The following is a 24,376-nucleotide window of genomic DNA, read 5'->3' as shown; positions in this document are numbered from 1 at the left end:
GATTTAAGCGAGTAGTTTTAATTTTTTGCTTTGTTTTGTGGTTGCTTATTTGCTTTTGTCTATAAGTGCTTTTATTTTTTGATATGAGATGTTGGATTATTATTGCTACATTTGGTGATGTTTAACCAATAATGCATTATTATATACAAGATTGCAAGTTTGTCAATTACTATTTTCTTTCTTTTTTGTATATTATATATTATTGAATGTCTTCTTTAGCTTTTGGTTTCTAATCATTGTGTTCTTTTTAAATTTTTTTCATATGCATAAACAAGGACTGAGGGAAACAACCAAGTCCAAAGAAGAATAAGCAAAGAAAAACATTACGTCTAGTTGGATCATTGTCAAGCTATTTTAGATTGAAAAGTCATGAGAAACTTCAAGGGCAACAATCATCTAAATATCAATGAAATGAAGAACATTTGGAAGACGCGATTAGGGATCAAGAACATCCGATTCCTCCCAATTATCATTCTTTTCATAATGAGCATAACCAAAAAAGTGTGATAGAGGTTAATGAAAGGCTACTCATGTGATACTACAAGTCAGTCTAAGGATAATCAAGGTAAATCATCATTGCATATTTTTCACTTTTTATTTCTGAAATTATAATGAAAAACACTATTGATGCATGTTTTTTGCACATAGCTCCAACAAAAAAGAAGGCTAGGAGTTCAACTCTCATGAAAGAGATCTAACTAAGACAATTTGAAGATCTCTAGCTAATTATATTGTATGCTCACAACCAGCCCTTTGGCCTTGATTAAAAAAAAATTTCTTGGTACAATTGCACGAAATGAATAACTTGCTTTAATAAATCATACTAATTGGTTAAAGATGCCATCGAGAGATCAAATTTGAGAATATGTTAATATAAAACCTATTAACCTTTTTTTTCACTTAATAATTATGACTTGTGTTGCTGATTTTGATACATTTGTTCTTAATATAGAAAATATATATTCTTACAATAACAAGTAAGAAATGAGTGATAAATGCAATTGAAGATGTATGGTAGGCACACATATGTATAGTAAAGAAGGCTTGCTTGAAACAATATACAATTGATGAAGAAAGAATGGAACATTGTCCATCGAGGATTTTAGAACCAATTTTTAAAAAGCTTCTTCAATATTGTAATGATGAAGATGTGCAAGTTAAATTCTTTCCAAGTTAAAAATAAATCAATATTCATTGAGATGTCATTTGCAAATTTGGATTTTATGCAAAAAAATAAGCTAACATCAATATTGAAAATTGCAAAAACTAGCATAATATACACATTCCTGGTCCAAAACGTTTTGCCAATATCTACCATAATTTGGTAAGTTTTGTCTAATTTGTTATTTATTCACTTGGATTTGAGTTTTAAGTTGTTGCTTGTGATTTGTTCGTGTTACAACATCTTAGCAAAATTCCAAGGAGAACAACGAACCTTCTACCAAGGTTGAAGTGTATCTAGTTACTTGGAAAAGAAAAGAAGGACACGTATATAAAGACTATGATAATACTGGGAAAAAATAGTATTTTATTATAAGATAAAATATTTAAGCAACCTATTTTTTTTTGTTTTCAAACATAAGTTCTTGTAACACATGCAATTTAACTTTTTTATGGTTTATAGGCTTGCATTGAAGTGATGCAATTCTAAGGAGAGGGTGGTAAGAGGTTAGAAAAAGTTATAGTTATATTGAGGCAAGAGTAACTTGGTCGTGTGCAATTGATAGGGAAAAACATTACACCAACTAACTCGAGAAAAAAATGAACATCAAAGGATACCTATAAACTTTTTGGAGGAATGCATTGAATTCATAAAATCAACATTAAAGAAAGAAGTTAGAAGTGGAAAAGGTAGTAGTTGCTCAAATGAAAGAAGAATTCGTAGTTAGAGAAGAAAAAAATGACTAAAGAAATGAAAGAAAAGATGAAAGCTGAAAAAAGCAACAATGACATAACAAGTTTTATCAATGCTTATGAAACAAATGGCATAAATTAACCCTGATATGAATATGGATGCACTTGGTTCATTGATTGCAAGAGTTAGTTCACTTCAAAGTGTTTCAAGTGCATGAAACAACAAAGGATAATGATATTATTTTATTTATGCTAAAAGACTTATTCTCACCTAAGGTTTAGTTCATTCCTAAGCTCTCGCTTATTTAGTTTTAAAAACCAAAATACCCACTCGTTAGTTGTTAAAGTTAATAAAATATATTAAATCTAAGGGTAAAAACATCATTTAACTAATAATATTAAAAAAATTATCTCATTCCCCTCCCCCTTAATTTAAAACACTAACAAAATTTTTCTATCCAAAAGTTTGAAAAGTTAATTTTTCCCTTTATGGTTTGTATTTTTTCCCTTACTTCTATAACAATTAGAGTTGACCTTCCTATCCATCTTCTTCTCCTACTCGGGAGACACCATTGGCGGTTGAAGAAGAAAGATGGGTGATAGATGTCTTCGTCTGATAAGGGATGAATTGAAGAAGAAAGATATTCAGATGAATCAAAGCTACTCGACCATAAATCTATCATGTGATGAAGTAGGATGAATCGAAATGTCTCTTGAGCATCGTTTGAGTATTGTCTGAGTGTCTCTCGAGCATTATCTAAATGGATAAAGACTTTGATTCGTTATGTGTCAGATGAAGACGAAATCCATCACCCTTCATTCTTCTTCTATTGTTGATGACGTCTCCCAAGTAGGAGAATAAGATGGGTAGGGTGGTTAGCTCCGATCACTTGGGAAATAAGGGAAAAAATACAAAACTTATAGGGAAAATGTAACTTTTCAAACTTTTGGGTGGAGGAAATTATTATTTTTTTAAATTAAGGGTGAAAATGAGATAAAATTTTATTTTTTAATATTATCGGTTAAATAATATTTTTACCTTTAGATTTGACAGATTTTGTTAACTTTAAAAATTGATAAGTGGGTATTTGGATTTTTGAAATTTGGTACATGGAAGTTTGGGAATAGACTAAACCTTTGGTGGAAATAAGACATTTTCTTGAAAAGTTAGTATCATCTAACTTATAGAATAATTATGTTAAGCTTGTTTGATGATTATTTAGACACTTCGTTATAAATATTTTCCAACTGCTATTTGATTAGTATTTATTAATGGAAAGTTGTAATGTAATTATATTTTTCTTTAATTTTGTTGGTTGTTGCAGTGAAATTTAATCATAGTGGATTATATGTATGAGTTGCTAGTTTAAATATAGAGTAGGTTGTAGTTTTTATATTCTAATATTATGATAAATTTTAATTGCTACTATCTTATTTTGTGAAATTTGAGCACTCAGTGGTCTGTTGATTTATATTCTAATATTTGGTTAAATAATATTTTAATTGATTTTGTTTTGTTTAATGATGATGATTGATGATGGTAGAAACAAGAGTGGGTATTTAACTTTATGATTATTAAGAAGACTTGTGATTTAGATGTGTTCTGGCCAAAAGGGTTATTCCTATCTAAGGTTTGCTAAAATGAAAAAGTTCTGTCTGTTAAGTTTAAAAAACTCAAATATCTACTAATCCATTAAAATTCACTATTAGGGTTAAGGTAATAATGTCATTTAGTTAAAAATATTTAAAAAATTAAAAATTTATTACATTTCTCCTCCTCAGTTTAAAAATCTAATAATTTACCCCCACTTAAGGTTTGAAAAGTGACTTTCTTTGCCTTAGGGTTTTTTTCTCCTCCTCTTCAATGACCATCTTCTCTTTGGCCATCAACGTTCTCTCTCATTCTGATCTCTCTCATTGCCCTCCCTTGTCATCTTCATCATAGACAAAAGCGATTTGATCTTAATCTATTACAAAGATGGTAAGAGAAGAGATAAAAAAAAGAGAGACTAGCTAGGAGGGAGAGAGAACGTGACCAGCATATTTGGTGATGGGAAAAAACCCTAATGGGAAATGGACACTTTTTAAAACCTTAGGTGAGGGGAAATTGTTAGAGTTTTGAACTAAGGGGGGGAGAATGTGATAAATTTTTAGTTTTTTAATATTTTTAGCTAAATAACAATTTTACCCTTAATTATAATAGTGAATTTTAACATGTAAGTGAGTATGTGGGTTTTCTATATTTAATAAGTGGAACTTTGTCATTTCAACAAACTTTGCGTGGGAATAAGTCTTTTGGGCTATCTTTTATCAATAACATAAATTCTCTTTTTAGATTACCTGAGGTGTTAAAATTGTTTATGTAAACTAGTTATTATATAAATTTGAATTACTTCACTTTAAATTAAAAATTGTTTTGTCACAATATATGATTTTGTTTTTTATTTTTCTATTTATTATTTGATTACATATTTTGAGATTTTTAGACCATTTTATAAGGATATTAATTAAAATAATCACTTTTGTTGCCTTTTATACATATATAGACATATTTTTTATTATACAAATATAACCATTTTTTAATTTGATTTTGCCTTTAAAAACTAAAAATTCTGAAATTTGGGGTTGGCCGAGTGGATTGTCGACTTGCTAACCACCTGATTAACTAATTTTAAATTTTAAAATTTTTAAAAATTGATTGGTCAGATGGCTGATTGGTCGACCTACTAATAACCCAGCCAACTAATTTTTAATTAAATAAATTTGGTTAGTCAGGTGGTTGACCTACCCGCCCAATCAATTTTTTTCAAAAAGTTAGCGGGTGATCAACCAATACTTTAAATAAAATATTGGTTGGCTGCCAATTTTTGATTGGAAAAGTTGGTTGGCCGTCAATTTTTTAAATAAAAAATTGGTTGGTCAACCAATTTTTTAAATAAAAAATTGGTTTTCCAAATTGGTTTTAACTACAATATTTTAACCACTACTTTTTATAAGGAGACTTTTCTCCGTTTAACAAAAAAAGTCAAATAAAAAAATGATTATATATGTATAGTAGAAAAACGTAGTTATATACGTATAAACAGGTTAAAAAAGGTTATTTTAATTAATATCCTCCATTTAAATCCTATTTAAAATAGAGCAAAACAAAACCGTTGTACTAAATATTTACAATTGATGTAACAATGAATATACAATTGTTGTTTTTACCATTAAAATCATAGTGTAAGAAATTCTATTTTATCTGGACAAGTTTTGGTTTATCTAATATAACTGATGCCTTGTTAACTCCATTTCTGTTGTACTCAAGTGCAAAACTGTTGCCTTTACAATATTACGTACTGCTATATTAGCTAAATAGTCGTTACTTAAAAAATGACATAATCAATTGTTTAAAATAATTTATAATTGTTGCCTAATATTCTTGATAATCACTAACTTAGCTAAATTGCCATTGCTTGAAAATGTCACAATTCTATTGCTTAAAATAGCTTATATAATGTTCCTAATAACTGTTGTTTTAGTTAAATAGCTATTACTTGAAAATGACACAATTTATTGTTTTAAATAACTTATAATTGTTGCCTTTGGTAACCGAAATAGTTGCATTAGGGATTTAAATGTAAATATGTATCACTAAACAAACCATTAGCTTAGATCGCACCAAAACTACAACATTTGGGTTACCAATGTAGTGGTTATTTTTTCTGTTGTCTAATCAAATATAAATTGTTGCCTATTACTTTAAGTAGCGAAGGCATTTACAACGGCTGTGATTTAGTTAATTAAAGTATAAAGCCACAGTTATATAAGCCTTTGGTAATGAAAATCGTTGGCTATGTTAGGCCTTATATGTTGTAGTGAACTAGATTATGAGAGAGTCATGAAATTCAGACCAAACAATGTCATAAATGTCGTCAAAAATGTTGAAGGTGACGAGTTCAAAGAAAGTTGAAAAGGTAGGAGAGAGGTTGAGTATGTGGAGACAACAATTACTAATGTGGCCAAAGTTTTGGACGAAAAGAATAAAGCTGAAAGGAAAAAGAAGTAAAAAAAGATGTAATAACTACAAGTATATTTAGGGTTAATTTAGTTATCTTAGAAGGGTTCAGGTCTTCGGGAGGATTGATTGCATTGAATTTTCAAAGTTAAAGAAACCTATAGGTCCTGTCCTTATGACCTAGCAAATTCAAAACGTGCTTGCATAATTTTCATGGTACGTATTTTGGGAATGCCCCATTCCACTAGAAGTGATGACTATTCCAGGTTGATATCTAGCGGCTATAAAACTCTTTGCTTTTTGATTAGAGTTATGAGTTATTAACCCTATTTTCACTTATACAAAGAGCGTAGAGAGGATTTGAAAGTGTTAGGAGCCATTGAAGGAAAGGAATGCCATTAGATTCTTGCCACGTGAAGACTTGAGCGATGCTAGGGCAGAGGTAGACGCACTTCCTTATTCTTTAATTAATTTATGATATGTTTAGATGAGAATTCATAAGTATATGTGTAATTAAGGCTTGCGGTTGTCACTGTGATTGATTGTGGTTAAATGTAATGGTATGAAACTATCGAGAATATGGTGATTGTGTTATGTGCATTTGGTGTTTACACGACTTCGCATGACTCTTGTTTGATATTTGTAATTAAAGGTTGGTTTGATGAATTGGGAATGTTAGAATGATTCTAGATTGTTTTGATTTCTAAACCACCACTAGAAATGATGAGGTTTTGGAAGTTGCAGAGGCTAGGGACTCCCATCCCTTCATGAGAGGGATGACTATCCCATTGCAAGGTAAAAGATGAAGTTGGCAGACATGTACAGGGGTAGATTAGTAATTTAACTGAGTTGAATATTATGGCATGTATGGATTAGGTGAGAAGAAATGATTATCCCTTATAAATAAGGGAAATGACTGTCCCCCAGTGTGGAATGGTCGTCCCCTATAGCGAGAAGGTATGCCATACCGAGGGCCTAGAAATGATGATTTTGCCCTTCGTGCATTGTTAAGGGATGTAAGAAATGGTCGAGACACCTATTTCGATTGGGTTAAGGATAAGAGGTGTTCAAGATATCCGTTTCATTGGTGTATAAGTTATAAGAGTTGTTTGAGGCGTTCATCTTGATTCTCAATAAGGTGTAAAAGGCGTTTGGGACGTCATACTCAAGAGCATTATAAGCAATGGGCTGTTGGTCATAAGAGGCATTTGAGACGTCCTACCTGAAAGCATTATGAGTAATGAATTGTTGGTTGTAAAAGGCGTATTAGACGTCCTACCTAAGAGCATTATGAGTAATGGGTTGTTGGTTATAAGAGGCCTTTGGGACATCCACTTGGCAGGCGTCTGAGATGCTGAATTAAATAGACAAAGAGACAATTAGGTTGTCAAGGGATATTTCAAGAATGCTCAATTATTGGTGTGCTTACTGAGTGTTTTGTCACTCACAAGTTTCTTATTTGTTGCAGGTAGACATGATGGCAGAGCAAGCAGAGAGGCTAGCGAATTAGCTCATTAACGACATGACCACCATAATAGACGATTCCTTTATTTATTTTATTATAAATTTTATTTGGAGAGTTACGTTAGGTTATTTCATGCATACTATTATATTTTGGGTATTAAAGAATTTGTGTCAAATGTTTGATGTTATATGACACCTATAGCAAAATTTCTTATTTAAATAAATTTATTGATGTACTTCATAAAAATTACTTTTGCAAACATAATTATGAGAGTTTTTATTACATCCGTGATATGTCATCTTAGCAAATTAACCTTACAAATATGCCTTAGAGATGAGGTGTTACAAGAGGACAAAAAATAAAGAAAAAATAGAAATGTCTTTTTAAATGAAATAAAATTACCATTAGGATATGTTAGAATTTAGAGAATTTGGGCGACTGATATGTCTCCGCTTCCAATTAACAGCTTTTGTTAATGGAATTGACAGGCAAGTGGAAAAATGGGATTTTAAACTCAGAGGTGGGCAAAGTTCGTTCATCCAAGTTTGGGTGGGAAATTTAATTTAGCCATCTTTAAATTCTATATAACGTAACGCTGACATTGAAGAAACTCTATCCTGGCGAAAATTCCCGCTCCTGTTATGGTCTTTTGAGTCTTGGACGCCGGTTTTGCATCTCGATATCCAAACACAACCAAAAAATAAATAAATAAATAAAACTCTTTTTTCTCTTGGTATCTTGCATCTGCCAACCTATCCTTCATCTCCCTTGTCTACTTTCCATCTATCTCGCGTAGCAATACTGGAGTTTTTGGTATAGATTTTGTGCTTTTAATTCATTTTTTGAAACAATAGATCAATTTTTAACTTTTCTTTTAGGTGGGTTTAATCTGTAATGTGTTATTAGCTTTTGTGGGTAACTACTGTTTAAATTTGTAGAAGTTGTTAGTATTGTTCATCAACTGTTCGATGAATTGCTCAATCAGTGCACTATTTATTTTTTAAACTTTATGTCTCAGCTAATTCTTTGCTTTTTTGTTCGGTGTTAATGGGAGATAAAGAGAAAATTTTCTCTGAGAAATCGTTGCTTATATTCCTTTTTCTTATTCTGTCATTTGTGAATTTGAGTGGACCGTATCGTTTGGACTCTTCTGTGTGTGCTCAAAAGTCTATGGTGTTTGGTTTTAGCGAGATCAAGATTTCCCAGACATTTGCTACTCTCTATACTTTACTATAGGTTTTTTTTATCTTGATTCTTATTCAAAGTCAGTTCATTGGTTTATTTCTAATAATTGACCGACCATTATGAACGTTATATCTTGGTTGGGTGTTTTTGTTTTTAGCTCATTAATGTGTCGGGATTAGACTTCATTTTAGAATAATGTTTTGCTTGTGTTAAACCCTTTTGCAGCCACTACAATACTTGCCAGTTTTGGTTTCTAAAGTTTGAATTGAAGTGATGGGGATGAAGAGAATAGTAAAGAAAGCATTGGGAGAAATGGGGTTTGCTAAAGATGGTGGAATTATCAACTGGTTCCCAGGCCACATGGCTGCTGCCACTCGAGCTATAAAAAACCGTCTCAAGGTCTCTGACCTTGTCATCGAAGTCCGTGATGCCCGGGTCCATCACACAAGCTCTCATCTCTAGTTTTTTTTTTTTTTTAATGGTTTTATTAGTCTCTTTCTTTATAACATTTCAGTTTTGCATAAACAGATTCCTTTGTCTTCTGCCCATCCTGACTTACAGCCTCAGCTCTCTGCCAAACGCCGTGTCATCGCTCTCAATAAGAAAGACTTAGCCAATCCCAATATTTTGAATGTAAACTTTTTGCTTCTTCTACATGATGTAAAATCTGAGACTTCTTTCTTTTTATCTTGTGAGGAAATTGTCATTAGTTTCAAATGCAGGTAGATTCCATTAGTGGGGAAATCCTTAAGAGACCTTGTCCAAAATTTGTGAAATTACTTTGTACAATTTCCATTTATCTATATTTTTGTTTTCTGATTGAAGTTGTCCAACTGTAACAATGCTCAATCCTTAGTGAGATGAATGGAGTTTATGTTACATTATATTTACATTTTCACTGGTTCAATGTTATGGGCATTTTATTATGAATGTTGTATTCGATATAATTTAAAGTTTAATTTGTTTATTCATTGCAGAAATGGGTACAATACTTTGATTTGTGCAAGCAAGATTGCATTGCAATTAATGCTCACAGTAGAAGTTCTGTTAAAAAGGTTAGTTTATGTGTTCTGTAAGGTTCTATGCCTCACACAATTTGGACCATATTTTCTTATTGGTTAACTACAGGCTTTGTTCCCATGGTTTATGCAACTATATACAGTCTTCAAATATTGAGATGTGTACAAATGCAGAACACTGGAAGCTGTCTTTATAGTCTTGGAATATAAAGCTGTTTTTCTATATTTGATTAATCTTGATATATGGTTGAAATTACTTGAATGATTCATCTTGCTTTCTCTTTTCGTGTTCCTGTTGATAATATTTCTTCCTGGTTCATTTGCTGAAGCTTCTTGATCTTGTGGAGTTAAAATTGAAGGAAGTGATTGCAAGGGAACCTACACTCCTTGTTATGGTGGTGGGTGTTCCTAATGTTGGGAAATCAGCTTTAATCAATTCAATCCATCAAATTGCTTTGTCTCACTTTCCTGGTAAGATGTAGCTATGGTAGTGTCTACACGGTGTTTTTCCATGGCTACAATGTTGGCCAAAATTTGGTGCAACTAAGTTTTCAGTTTATTTTGTCTCAAAGTCATGCTTATTGAGCAATAACGTTTTTGAATCTTCTACATAGTGCAAGAGAAGACAAAGAGAGCCACAGTAGGTCCATTGCCTGGTGTCACTCAAGATATTGCAGGATTCAAGGTCATTTTTTATTTCAGGAACACACTTCTTGTTCTCGTTCTTACTCTCTCTTGTGATTACATGTACTTATATTCCACAAATTCTCTAGAGTCTTGTGAGAAAGAGATAATGATACTGTCTATAACTTTGGTAGAGGGTAACCGTGGTCTGGCTTTGCCTTTCTTCTTGTCATTTTTATGGTCTTCTTCTTTAGCTTTTATTCATATATCTATCTTTCTTAGTTGCTAGAATTTGGAGTTTTGGATGTGAACTTAGCAATATTTTTTTTTAATTTTTTTAACAGAACAAGGGGAACAACATAGCTTTGGCTCTTTTATTTCTGGCTTTAACATGAAAGTATGTGAAGAAAAATCATTTGCATAAGCCTTCATTTAGATACTATTCCTTTGGTCACCTAATAATATGGCTATTTCTGATGCTGCTTCAAAATTTCAGAACCAATTTGTCAAGTTCTTATTCTTTTTGTTTGTCTTTTCTCAAATTGAAAAATATGAAAATTTTCTATTCATATTCCCTAGTTTCTGTGGTTTACCTTTTTTTGTTATCAATTTGCCTAATGAAAATCTTCCCTTCATAAAATTTGGATGTTGACTTTTCTTTGTCCTCTTATTTAATACATATTGCCCATTGGCCTAGCATGTGTTTTAGACACGCCAGGTGTAATAGTTCCAAGTTTGAGACAGTTCTTATTCTTTTTGCTTGTCTTTTCTCTAATTAAAAAAAATGAAAATTTTCTATTCATTTTCCCTAGTTTCTGCGGTTTTCCTTTTTTTTGTTATCAATTTGCCTAATGAAAATCTTCCCTTCATAAAATTTGGATGTTGACTTTTCTTTGTTCCCTTATTTAATACAGATTGCCCATCGGCCTAGCATATATGTTTTAGACACGCCGGGTGTATTAGTTCCAAGTATCCCAGATATTGAAACAGGGTTAAAGCTAGCTCTTGCAGGTTGAACCCTCTTTCTGAAGTACATTCTAGTTCTAATTCCTGTATTTTATTTCTCAAAATATTGTGTGATTTCCTTGTGGTATGTTGTTTATGAACATCTGAAGATGCTTTCATATTTATCAGCAATTATATGTTGGCAAGATTAAGTTAGGTGGATTTTGGCCATGATTCACTACAACACAACAATGAATGAAATACTACGGAATTTATCTAAATCTTTTGTAATTAAATAAAAGGTATTTAGGAAGCATTTCCTGTAAACGGGCTCTACCATATGTTTGTACTGATGTAAATTGAGGTCTATATATCATCATGATTCTTTTAGTATATAATGGGATTGGCCAGTTATGATTTGTTTTTTTTTTTTTTTATCATGGTTTTTTCATAATGTATATATAGGGTCTGTTAAAGATTCGGTAGTAGGTGAGGAGCGCATTACCCAATACTTACTGGCAGTATTAAATATTCGAGGCACCCCCCTTCATTGGAGCTACTTGAGTAATAGAACAGAAGTGTCTCAATATGCATCCGATGGCAAACATGAATACAATATTAAAGTCCTTCTTCCAAAAAGAAGAAAACCACCTAATGGTTCAGATGTGCTCTACATTCAGGTAATGAATCTCTCTTTCCGTCAATAATGTGGATGGCATAGCTTATTCAGGATTTAGTTTGTTTTTACTATCAAAATAGTTATTTTTAGGTTCTAAACAGAGCAACTGTGGAATTCTCAACCAAGTAGGTTTTCCATTTTGGATGCGCTAATTTTTGTGAAATTTTCTTATGAATAAATTTTCAGTTACAAATGTAATTTCATGAAAATTTGTTTCTGCATGATTTTAATTGTTTATTTCCACATTCTCTATACATTACCTTGATGGTTGATCTGCAATTTGTATCGAGTGCTCCCACGCTCAACTTTGAAGTGGCATTTTTTGTCTCTGGTTCCAGGCTTAGTAGTTAACCAGTCTTCTAGAAATGTTAGTGGCTCTTTTACAGAATTCTTAAGATATGGGGAAATTTTCTTTTTAGTTTTATAAATTCTAAGAAAAATAAATTGTATGCTGAATCTAGATATTAGTCTAGGGTAAGAAAATCAAAGGATTCCATCAAATTATAGTTAATTTTATATGATATATGGAAAGTGAAATATGTCAGTTACATTTTGCTCAGCACCAGCTGGGAAACATTTAGCTTTCAACTTTAGTAACATGTTTAATTTACCATTAAAGAGGTTCATCCACTAACATTTTTGTACAAATGGCTAATCAGAATTGCTTTTCAAGAATAATTCTTGTTCTTCTGCATATCACTGTTGCCAACTTTTCGTTATCTTCAGAAAGTCTCATTTCTAAATTTTATTTTCGACATGTTCATTTACAGGATCTCGTAACAGAAGTCCAGCGGTCATTATATGAAACTCTGAATGAATTCACTGGTAATGTGGAAGATGAGCATGACTTGGAGAGTCTCATAGAACAACAGTTTGAAGTGCTGCAGAAGGCGTTGAAGATACCTCATAAAGCAACTGAAGCTCGATTGATGGTATCGAAAAAGTTTCTTACTTTATTTAGGACGGGTAAACTAGGTCCTTTCGTTCTCGATGATGTACCTGATTCTAACCCTAGCTAATGATATCCTTCCAGGGAGTTAGCATTGTCCCCTTTCTCTTTCAGTTGAATGCTCTTAATGATGTGTTTTCTCAGTACAAATTTTTCTATATATTGTGACTTCAAAAAACCAGTCTCTTTGAAAAAGAAAAAAAAAAACCATCAAAATGATAGGTTCTATAGTTCTATTTGTCCCTGATTCTCTCTCTCTCTCTCTCGATATATATATATATAAAATCAAATTTTTTTGTTAAAATTTTACTTAAAAATAATCTTTACTCATGCAATTTACCCTTTATTTATATATATTTTGGAAACACAATTTTAATTATCGAAATAGTGAATTAAATAAAAAATGTCAAAACTGATAGGAAAAAGAAATATTGTTGACAAATAATAATAATATACCCACATTACAATAAACATTAATAGATAAAAGAAAATGTCTATTGGAAGCAAATGTTTAGAAAATGTGAGATAAATCGAGGACACATACAACTTATATTAAAAATGTATTATTGTGCACCACTTTGTTGTAATATTTCTCCACTCCTAGAACATTGATTATTATTTAATGAAATAAGATAATAATATAAATGTATGATCTAGGGTTAGATTTGAGTTAAACTTATTCGAATTTGAAAACAAGATTGATTCGAATGAGCTTGAAACAAGTTTAACTCAAGCGAATTCAAACTTGAGTTTGAGTTTGAAAGTTAAATATTTTTTAGCTTAAGTTTGAACTTAAGGGGTGTTTGATTGTAAGCTTGAAAAAATTTAATACAAATCGATTAAAATAATATCATTTTGATTAATACGTATAAAAATGTTGTCTTTTTGGTCACATTTTGCTCATTCATAGTATCAAGTTGATCTCAAAACTTGGCTTGACTTGAACTAGAGTCAAACTCGAGCTTTGCTTCTCTTAAGTCAAGTTGAGCTTGAGCTTAAACAAACTTAAGCTCGACTCTACTCCAATCCATGCCTAATTTGATCAATACTTGATTGATTTGGAGAATTTTTTAATTCAAATATAATATAACATAATAAACTTTTCATCCTACTTTGAGCAGTACTCACAATTTTGGGTGCATATTTGGCTAAGGCATTGAATTAGGTGGACTATTCTTTTACTGAATTATTACCTTGTCTCAAATTTATAAACTCTTGGGCCCATAGATAGATCATGTATGTAGATCTATACTTAACCTTAAATAATCTTTTAAAGTCTGCCAGGTTAGCTGGCAATGTTATGGGTCTCACCTATCACCCTCGACTAGACTCATTCATCTCTTATCAACAACAAACTAGTGTATTAGATCTTTTCCTAGTTAGTCAATGGGAACAATGACATCATATCCTCCACTATCTTTAGCCACTTTTCTACAATGGATGGATCACCAATTTCTCAATACTTTAAGTTTTGATGTTTACTAGGTATCCCATATACTAGATGTAGTTGTGCTTTATTGGATGCCAGTGTCATCTTCCTTTCTCTTCTACTATGCCTTTGAGAGCTACAATATATTGACCAAAGGACCAATGCTTTTAAATACACCACCCTGGGTATTTTTTGGAACCTCTTGTAACTATGTTTTTTATCGGGGTGGTGTTTAGTCCCTGTGACTACGAGGTGAGTGTCATTAAAAAAGTAGCTTCATGGGAATTAGGAACCTTTGGAACCTTTCCGAGCAATCTTTTTGATTACCTTAACCTATAAGACCTATAACATTAGCTCACAATAACTCAACTTAAAATGTAGGCAAGTTATACTTACAACAGTTGACATGCGAGGGTGGTTAACATTGCATGATGGATTTACTTAGGGCTAGATTCGAGTTGAGCCGAGCCAAGCTCGAGCTCGAGCTTGGCTTGGTTCACATACTTGGCTCGAGTTTGAGCTCGAGCTCATCGAACTCTTGAAAGCCAAGCTCAAATTCGGGTCAACTCGTTTTTCGTTATCAAAACAACGTCATTTTAATACATTTTGATCAAAACGACGTTGTTTTGTATCAAAAATTCTAATTAGAAAATTTGATGAACAACTTGAGCTGGCTCGGTTCGAATCCAGCCCTATATTTACTTAACTTATATGCATATTTGCTCAAATTGAAAATTTTAAGACACTTTTTGGGTTCTAAATTCTTTGCTTCAATACCAAATATTGTAACACCCCTCCAAACAAATACTATCCTAGGTGAATGTACATTTGAAGAGAAAATGTTAGCAACTTAAATTATATTTACAATATATAGAGACAAAAATCTCAAATAACATTTGTTTGAAAATTCAATAAATAAAAAATCAACTTAAACACTTACGAAACGTCGTATAGAGAAATCCAAATGTAACAAAACATTAATAAAGTAAATGTGTGAAACAAGATATAGAATACGTTAAAACTTATATCAAAATCATAATGGAAGATCATTCTACTAGGGTAGTGCCCTAAAACCAATCGAATTTGTGTAATGTTAATTATTTTACTTAATATTAATAAAAGAAAACTATTGATTATTCAATATGCCCTTAAAATGGTAGAATTGTGATGAAATGATTAAATAGCTAATCGTTCGAATCTTATATACATATTGGGTGGCCATTCTAGAAACATCTATAGTCCCGATATTATCTTGACCAAGGCATAAGTAATGGTAATGAGATTATTATAATGTTAAACCACTTCACTAAAAGGTGGCAACAATTTTCACATGTCAAAGATGTTTGCCATCAACTTGGTGCAATACATGAGTATACGTTGTAGATGTGTTCACTAGATATAGCCAATCTACGGATTTTCATATGGATGTTGCTATATTATCTATGAATTAAATCCTCTAACTCACAAGTATATGTGATCCTTTGACTTGAGGTCATCAAACCGTCTAATACAAGGATCGATATAGTTTGATACTATCTAATGTCACTAGGTTTAAAACCTTTTTGAGACTTCAAATCCTCTATTTGAAATTTAGAATAAATTCGAATTAGATAATCCTTGCCTCTAGAGTTTGATTAACTCCTTTTGTGTGTGATACATAAGCTTTCCACAAGGCTAGTAATGATCAAATTCATGACAGGCTCCTGATTTGGTATCCATCCAAACATAGATCAAGATTGGCTTATATAAGAAATTATGGCCACCTAATTAGTTGAGTATCAACATTTGACTTCTTAACTTTTCAACGTTATGGTTACTCATGTGATATAATTTTTTTGTCATATTATATCTTTTCGAGGTTTAGGTATAAATAAAGTGTCTCTATCTAAAAAATCTTTGATTTACATAGCGTGACTTCTGTCAATGACTGAATGGTATCAAATTGTACTCTAATTCAATCTCACTATGACCATAGGTTTAATTGGTCGTTGTCATCCATTAGAAGCTCTAACTAAGATATCAACTCCCATGCTTGGAAGTGATGAATCTTCTGTTGATCCACTATAGTCTTCATTCATATCTCAATATGACCAATCACCACCTTTCTAGCAATCCTCTTAATAGACTATGTTGGGTTAGAGTTAACTTACACCTATCCTTACATAAGACGGTTTGGTGACATAAAGTCTAAGAATCATTTGTATCTCTATTCACTAAGAAGATATAATCTATAGATATTGGAGTAATCATCCATATGAAATCCTTTTTACAAATTTTTCTTATAAACATGTTTACAATGTGCATCCATAGGTTGCACCAAACTATCATTGAACAATTTTAACATCGTGAGAATTCTTATCATTTTTTGATAAGGTTGTTTAATACAATGATAATTGTATCACCATTACCCATAACCGTGGCCATGATAATATCAAAGTTATGACTTTTTAAGAACAACCATCTAATATGGACATAGAGTTTTTATGATCAAGTGTCATACACTAATCCCCTCATCACAGTTAAACCATTCTTAGAAGAATTGTCTAACTTGCAAAACAAGGTAAGATGATGAAATGCCATTTTATTAATTAAAATATCAAAGATTACAATACTTACAAAGATAACGATTGACTCTACGACATTAACCTAATAATCTCCCCCTTGCACTATAGCCAATTAGTCATACGTCTAATGTCATGTGAGCCTACATGTTTGTTATGCTTCTGTTGTGATAGAGACTTTGTTAATGAGTCCATGGTAATTGAATCGTGCATAAAAAACATCATTTTAAGTATTATATATATTATATTGTATCGTATTGTATGATACACCTTTTAAAAAATAAAATATTAAAAAATTATAATTACCACATCATTATTTTTAGAAAATATCACCCTAAAATTTTAAAAAATTTCCTATACAATCCTACGACATCATCATTTTTTCTGAAAAATGTATCGATTCGTATAGGTAAAATGTATTATATCATAAGATACATATCATAGTATATGATACGTTTATTGTATTATATTAATGTTTTACGATATATATCATTTTCCACCTGTATCATATCATATCATATTATAAGATACTAACAACTATGAATCGGTCAACCAAATTATCCTCGGTATCTACTTTTCCTATTTACATTTCTCCATGCTGAATGATCTCTATGATGAGGTGGAATTGTTTGACTATGTGTTTCAATTGTTGGTAAGATTGCAACTTTTTTTGCTTGTGTAATTGCTCTGTTGTTATTGCAATGGAGCTGTATAGGATCTACTATAGATGGAACCATGCCAAGTTCATTATAAAACTTCTTGATCCACACTTCTTTTTTTAACGCATCTAACAAAGCAATGTACTTAAACTTGGTTATAAAATCAATCATGCCAAGTACTTTTCTTAGAGCTTTTTTAATTGATTACCTCACCTTTCAAACAAAACACAAATCCTAATTAGGATTTAAAGCCATATTGATTTTTTGGAAATTGGCATAATTATACCATTTCACAATGACCTCAAGTTCTCTACTATAAACTAAAAACATGTCGTTAGTCCTTTTTAGGTATTTTAAAATGTTTTTGATAGCTATTTAGTGATGTTCACCTAGATTTGAACAATATCTATTACAAATTCTTAAAGCGTATGAGACATTAATCCTCACACATAACATAACATACATGATCGATCATATCATTGATGCACATGAGATTTGACTCATCTTATCTCTTTCTTCTTATGTTCTAAGACACATCTCATTGAAGGAATATGCACCATGACTAATTGGAAGAAATTCCCTCTTGGATTTTTCCATGTTGAATCTTTTCAATATTTTGTTTATATCGTGCTTTGACTTAGTCTAAACAACCTACGTGATATAACTTGGTAGATTTTTATTCCAAGGACAAGGCTAAAAGCACTTGGATGATCAAGTCTTTATTGATTACAAGTTTAGTATGTCATTTTTGATAATCAAGATGTCATCGACCTACAATATTGTAAATGCTACTTTGCTTCCACTTATCTTCTTATATACATATGACTTATCTTTGTTTTTGATAAATCTGAATTCTGTCATAACTTTATTGAAACAAATATTCTGACTCTTAAAAGCTTGCTTTGCACGGAATTTGTAGCTTTTAAGTAGCATGAATAACAATTACAAACTTTAATAAATAAACAATCACACTACAAAACCCCTACTAGATTGCTCTTGTAGGATAATTAATTCATAAACATGTTATTTACACTTATAGGGTGTTTATAAAATACATCTACATATGCACCTCTTTTGACTTTCATTGAAAGAGATAAGTTATAAAGTTGCTCTTAGAAGCAAGTGTAAGTCTGAACCTGAGTATTCACATAGAGCACAAACAAGAAAAGAGGCTGAAACCATACTCTAAGGATGCTAGAACTTGAGCATGGTTTATGCAGTTTGCATGAAACTCATGGCGAGAGGAGATAGTCATGCAATAAATGGCTAGGGTTTTTCATTGCACACATAAAGTATGCTCTACTTATTTTTGCATGAGAAAAAATGCTTATTTTTATGCACATATGGCCCATTATGATTTTTATGTGAAAATCATGGGTTGTGGTTTATTTTATTATTATTATTTTACTTTTATTAAAACTTAGGTTTGAATTTATCTGATCACACGCAATCTTAACCATTCAAGATTATTTCACTTTAGTCCCTAAGTATCATAAAATATACTTTCAGGTCTAAAGACCTTTTCAAGACTGGAAACCCTCAATTTGGAATCTAGATCAGATCTAACCCATATTCAACTAAAAAAATTCTATGCCTCTAAAGTTTGATCAACTTTTTTTTTTTTTTTTGTGACCCATAGACTCTTCTCTAAGTCATTGGTAACTAGATTTGTATCGAGCTCTTAACTTGACATCTATCTAAACACAGACTAAGATTAACCTCTAGTAAGGACGACATCGTGGCTACCCGATTAGTGGAGTGTCCATATATAACTTCTTAACCAATTAGTGATATGGTTACTCATACAACTTGATCATTTTGTTATTGATATCTCTTCAAGGTTGAGGTATAGATGAAATGTCTCCTTTAAGGATCTTTGACTTACATAGACTAATTTTTGTTAAAGATCGAAAAAAAATCAAATCGAGCATCAACAAAATCCTACTATAGTCATAAGTTTAATAGGTTATTGTTATTTGTTAAAGGGCCCTAACTGAGATATCAGCTCTCATGTTTAGAAGTAACAAATTTTTTATTAATTCATCATAACCTTTGTACAAATCTCGATATGACAAATCACTGCCATTTTGGTAATCCTTCATCAGACTACGTTCGATTGGTACCAAGCCATACTAATCTTTACATAAGATAGTCTAGTGATCTTAATTCTAAGGATCATATGTACCTTTATCCACTAAGAGATTATATTTTATAGACACTAGAGTAACTATGTATGTGGAATCATCTTGGCAAGTAATTCTAGTGAACACATCTATAATGTGCACCTATGTGTTGCACCGAGCTGTTAACAAACAACTTTGACATATAATAATTATCATCATCTTTTGATGAGGACGATTAACACTATAATAACTTTATCATTATTACCTATATGCATAGTCAGAGTTATAACATTTTAGGAATAAACACTTATTATGGATATAAGGCTTTCATGATTAGTTGTTGAACACTGATCCCCTAATCATGATTTAACTATTTTTAGGACATTTGTTTGAGCATGTGTTAATATGCTTTATGGATAAAAATGCCTTAGGAAATTACAAATGTTACATTTATTGATGAACTTGTATCATCATGGAGATTGGCTCTAGGGTGCTAACCCCATCATGCTTAAGTTTATAAATAGATCTTTACAATTTGCATACTTTGTTTGCTTATTTATCAAGAACAAAACCATCAGGTTGTATCATATACACATTCTCTACTAGGTTTCCATTTAGGAAAGCAAGTTTGACATTAATTTGCTAGATTTCATAGTTATAGTATATCGCTATCAATAACATAATCCGAATAGACTTTAGCATTGTAATCGATGAAAAGGTTTTTTTTCATAGTCTATGCCATGTTTTTAAGTGAAGCCTTTGGCAACCAACTGTGTTTTATAAGTATGCATATTACCTTTCATGTCGGTTTTCTTTTTTAAGACCCATTCACACTATATAGGTTTTATCTTTTTGGGTGGATCCACTAGAGTCCAAACTTGGTTATGATACATGATGTTTATTTTAGATTTCATGGTCTTAAGTCATTTTGCTTAGTCAAATTTGATATAGCGTATTTTTTAGTCTTAGGTTTGTTATCATGGATGGCTAGTACATCACCCTGCTAAGTCAAGAGATAGTTAAGTCTTTCAGGCTTATGATGCACTCAACTAGACTTACATTATTCATGTGTAATCTAAATTGGTTATGATACAACTTTCTCATGATGTTCAAACACTTAAGTGACATATCCTCTTGTCTAATGTCTGTGATATCTTATGATGTTAGAACTTTATCGAGTTCTATGTACCTCCAATTCATTTTTTTGGAAATGAATTCTTTTAAAAAAAATTGATTCAAGCAATGAAAACCTTTTACTCATCTAGGTGATAGAGGTAATATTCCTTGATTTCTTTTGGATACCCTATAAAAATACATCTCTCATATTTAGTACTTATCTTGTTCGAAGTAATTTCTTGACATAAGCCTCACTACCCTAAACCTTCAAATAATTTATATTGGGCTTTCTTCTAACTTATAACCTGTAAAAAGTTTTGTCTATAGATTTGGATGAGACACAATTCAGTATGTACAAGGTTATTTTTAGAGCATAGCTCCAAAATGACATGGGTAGGTCAGTAAAACTCATTATAGACCTGACCATATCTATCAAGGTCCAATTCCTTAATTTAGATACACTATTGTGTTGTGGTGTACTAGAAAGAGTGAGTTAATACATTATTCCATGCTTATTAAAGTAGTCTCTAAACTTAACAGACAAGTATGCACCTTCTAATCACTTAAGGGGATCTTGATGCTCTTGCCAATCTACTTTTTCTCTTTGTTCTTGAATTTTTTGAATTTCTTATAGCATTCAAACTTGTGTTTTTATAAAAAAAACACATAATCATATCTATTAGAGTAATTAGTAACTGTGACTAAGTAAGAATACCCATATCTAGCTTACATTATTAAAGGTTTGCATACATCACTACACAAATGTCTAATAATTCAGTTGCTCTTTCATTATGTTCAATAAAGGGTAATTTAGTTAACTTGCTTAATTTAGTTATCTTGCCTAATAGGCATGATTCACATTTATCATAAGACTCAAGGTCAAATGATTGTAAAACTTTATCTTTTGGAGTTTTGAAATGCGTTTCAGTCCAATGTGACAAAACTTATAATACAACTGATATTTGGTGTTCAAATCTAAATGTTTAGCTCTTTTATTTTCGACACTGAGTATATTATCATTCAAGTCAAGAAAATATAAACCATCTACAAAACAAGAAGTTCCACAATGGGTATTGTACAAGTTAATTAGTAATTAAGATACAAATCCTTGTTTGTCTAAAGCGAACATAAAATTTAAATTTTAAGAAATACTAGTAACAAAGTAATAGCTCTCAAGTTCTAAAACAAACACATATTGAAAATTGATAAAATAAGTTCATACAACTAATGTAACAATTTAAGCTTTATTTCCAACTTGTAGGTCTAATTCTCTTTTGAAAAGTGGTTTACTCTACCTTAGTTCCTACTTATTAGAGCAAATGTGAAAACCATGTCTTTGTCTACAACCAAGGATAAACATGATGATATGTTAATCTTAGTAACAAACATACCTTAAGTTGAAGTAACTAACTTCTTTCTTCTGCTCTCAAAGTAGGCCCTGTAACGTTTCCTCTAATGGGTAGTCTTCTCGTAATGGAAACAAACAACCTTCCCCTTTTCCATGCCACCAATATGTTGCATAATGGTGAAAGTCTATTTTTGCACCTTTGGCTTGGATTTGGCCTTAGGCTTGCCCTTGCCCTTGGCATTTCGTGTTTTAGGATTAACTAGAAGCACATTGGCATACTTATTTACCTCCTACTTAATAGTCCTCAACAATCTTAAGACCTCAAGGAGAGACTTTTCTTCTTCACTCATTAGGTATTTCTTGATGAACGTCCTATATGAGTTAAGAAAGGATTGCAAGACAAGGTCAATGACTAAATCATTGTCCATAACATTACCTAGTGATACCAATTCCTCAATATAGCAAATCATCTTAAGCACACAAGGACCCACTATAGAGTGCCCTTAACACCTAGTATATCTTATCTCGTACAAGTTACAAATATCTTATAGAGATGAAAAGAAATGGATTAAACATTCATTTCTTTATGTTTTGTTTGTAGCTTAGATGTCATCGATGGCAACATTAGGCACTGGATGTTATTAGAGTAATCCAGACACTTACTAAAAGCTTCATTTTTCTCTTGGGTGGCATTGAGACTAAGCTTAGGAAGCATAATTCCTTTAGAAACGTATAGTTTCTTTTCTTGAAATAGAATAATTCGAAGATTTTAGTACCAATCATTAAAGTTATTGCCTTTGAACTTCTTGTTCTTTCTAAGATAAATTGTATATTAATATTGTTTGAAATAGTAGGTTTGTTGTGATTTCTATGCACAAAAAAGTAAATATTAGTAATCCAATTTTCATTAATTATTGATTCAACATGGTCCTTGTTGAAAAAATCATCCCACTATTTTATTCAAGCCAATAACCATCTAGTGATGTTGCGTCTCACTCGCAAGTGCATGAGTCGTTGAGTAATACTTAAGATATCGATCCCACAAAGATTGGGAGCTAAGTATTAATTCCCTTCATGACCTAAGTTAGCTAGGGCAACCTTTTTGATGTTAAGAAAATATTAAACTAAAATAACTAATTAACTACTTGTCAATCTACTTTAGTTATGCAATCTCCTTATTGTTGACTGAATTTTAATAATAACCCCCCTTCAAAGAAATATGTCACTAAATTGACTACTTTGAGCATAAATTTAATGCAAAACATATAATAAAACTCATAATTTATTGAAAACAAATTTCATTTATTAAACTTTGTATTTTTACCAAAATACCCTTATAAAAAAATTGAAATTGGAAGCATACAAAAGATCTCATTACTTAAAATATAATTAGGAAAAAGGTGTATTCAAATTCATAAATATGCTTATAATAAAATAAAACAATTGAAATGATAGAAATACCCTTATTGTTTTACGCTTTCTGACCATTGCTCATTCTGTAGCCATTATAATCACTTACACATACACACATGCAAGTAGGAGAGTTAATGATAAAACACTTAATAAGTATGAGACTTTACTAATAAATTTTACTTAAAACTCCAAAATGCCCTTGATCTCGACCCTGATTACTTTGTTATTCAGAGTTGACATTAATTCCCCTGTGAATAATGATAGGTCCTATATCTCAACTCTGTGTTCATACTGTACTCTAGAGAATATCTAGGCTATATGTCATAACTCTTAGATTGAAATGTGTCATGCTTAGTCACTAAGAAACAATTCTTCGGGTTCCTTATCTGGTGTTACTATACTAAACTTGGTAGAAACATCTAAAATTAGAAGCTGAAACTAAAATTATATACTAGGTCAATTGGTCTCGATTGAATACAAGGATTTGACACTTTGACCATGTGACCTATCTCTTTATTCCACTACATCAAAACTAAATCTCAACTAGGCTCTACTACGAGCAAGTACGCCATTGAGGGTATAGTGTCCCACTATAGACATGTCTTACTGTAAGGTGGTGTAAGGAATGTGCATTCATAGTACCCCCTCATAACGACCCTATCATGTCTAACATGTATGTAACTCGAGCCTTTACTTAACTTAGGCTTGTCTTAGCTTCCACTTATGACATATCTTATGCCTTGTTAAAATTTCATCTCTTAGGCATGTCAAATACTACTATGTTTTAGGATCTCTTTATTGGCTCTCAGGACAACCTTTAGGTTTTTAGCCTAATTCCCTTTCTCTTTTTCTTTATTTTACTCTAAATACATGGGAGTATGTCTATGGACACACAGGGGTGTGTCTTTTTATTTCCATGCATATGACTAACCCCACATGGCATATTCTCATGTGTTAATATTCTATACACATGGGCGTGTGACCTTTCAATAATTATTTCACTTTTC

General features: G+C 31.5%; 1 protein-coding gene across 2 annotated transcripts; it reads left to right on the top strand.

The window, feature by feature from the left end:
- Positions 1-7,894: 7,894 nt before the first annotated feature.
- On the top strand, positions 7,895-12,941 carry LOC123197268 (short integuments 2, mitochondrial). 2 transcript variants are annotated; one of them, XM_044611485.1, is made up of 9 exons: positions 7,895-8,132; positions 8,730-8,903; positions 9,033-9,137; positions 9,482-9,559; positions 9,853-9,994; positions 10,138-10,208; positions 11,062-11,158; positions 11,558-11,772; positions 12,542-12,941. In XM_044611485.1, exons 2-9 carry the CDS (start codon positions 8,778-8,780, stop codon positions 12,788-12,790), a joined length of 1,083 nt encoding a protein of 360 aa, XP_044467420.1. In that variant the 5' UTR covers positions 7,895-8,132; positions 8,730-8,777; the 3' UTR covers positions 12,791-12,941. The 2 variants fall into 2 exon arrangements, with proteins under 2 accessions (XP_044467420.1, XP_044467419.1); XM_044611484.1 differs by having other exon boundaries at positions 7,903-8,132; positions 8,730-8,939.
- The last annotated feature ends 11,435 nt before the right edge of the window (positions 12,942-24,376 follow it).

This window comes from Mangifera indica, chromosome 15, assembly GCF_011075055.1.
Source record: "Mangifera indica cultivar Alphonso chromosome 15, CATAS_Mindica_2.1, whole genome shotgun sequence".
Lineage (NCBI taxonomy): Eukaryota > Viridiplantae > Streptophyta > Magnoliopsida > Sapindales > Anacardiaceae > Mangifera > Mangifera indica.
The sequence above is the reverse complement of the archived record's forward strand: the minus strand, read 5'-3'. Positions and strand labels throughout refer to the sequence as shown.

Bases quoted from the DNA above. Each gene is read 5' to 3' on its own strand.
- LOC123197268 (XM_044611484.1), top strand. From the start codon at position 8,778: ATGGGGATGAAGAGAATAGTAAAGAAAGCATTGGGAGAAATGGGGTTT. The intron at 8,940-9,032 runs GTCCATCACACA...TTGCATAAACAG, and splicing joins TCGAAGTCCGTGATGCCCGG to ATTCCTTTGTCTTCTGCCCA. The intron at 9,995-10,137 runs GTAAGATGTAGC...TCTTCTACATAG, and splicing joins TGCTTTGTCTCACTTTCCTG to TGCAAGAGAAGACAAAGAGA.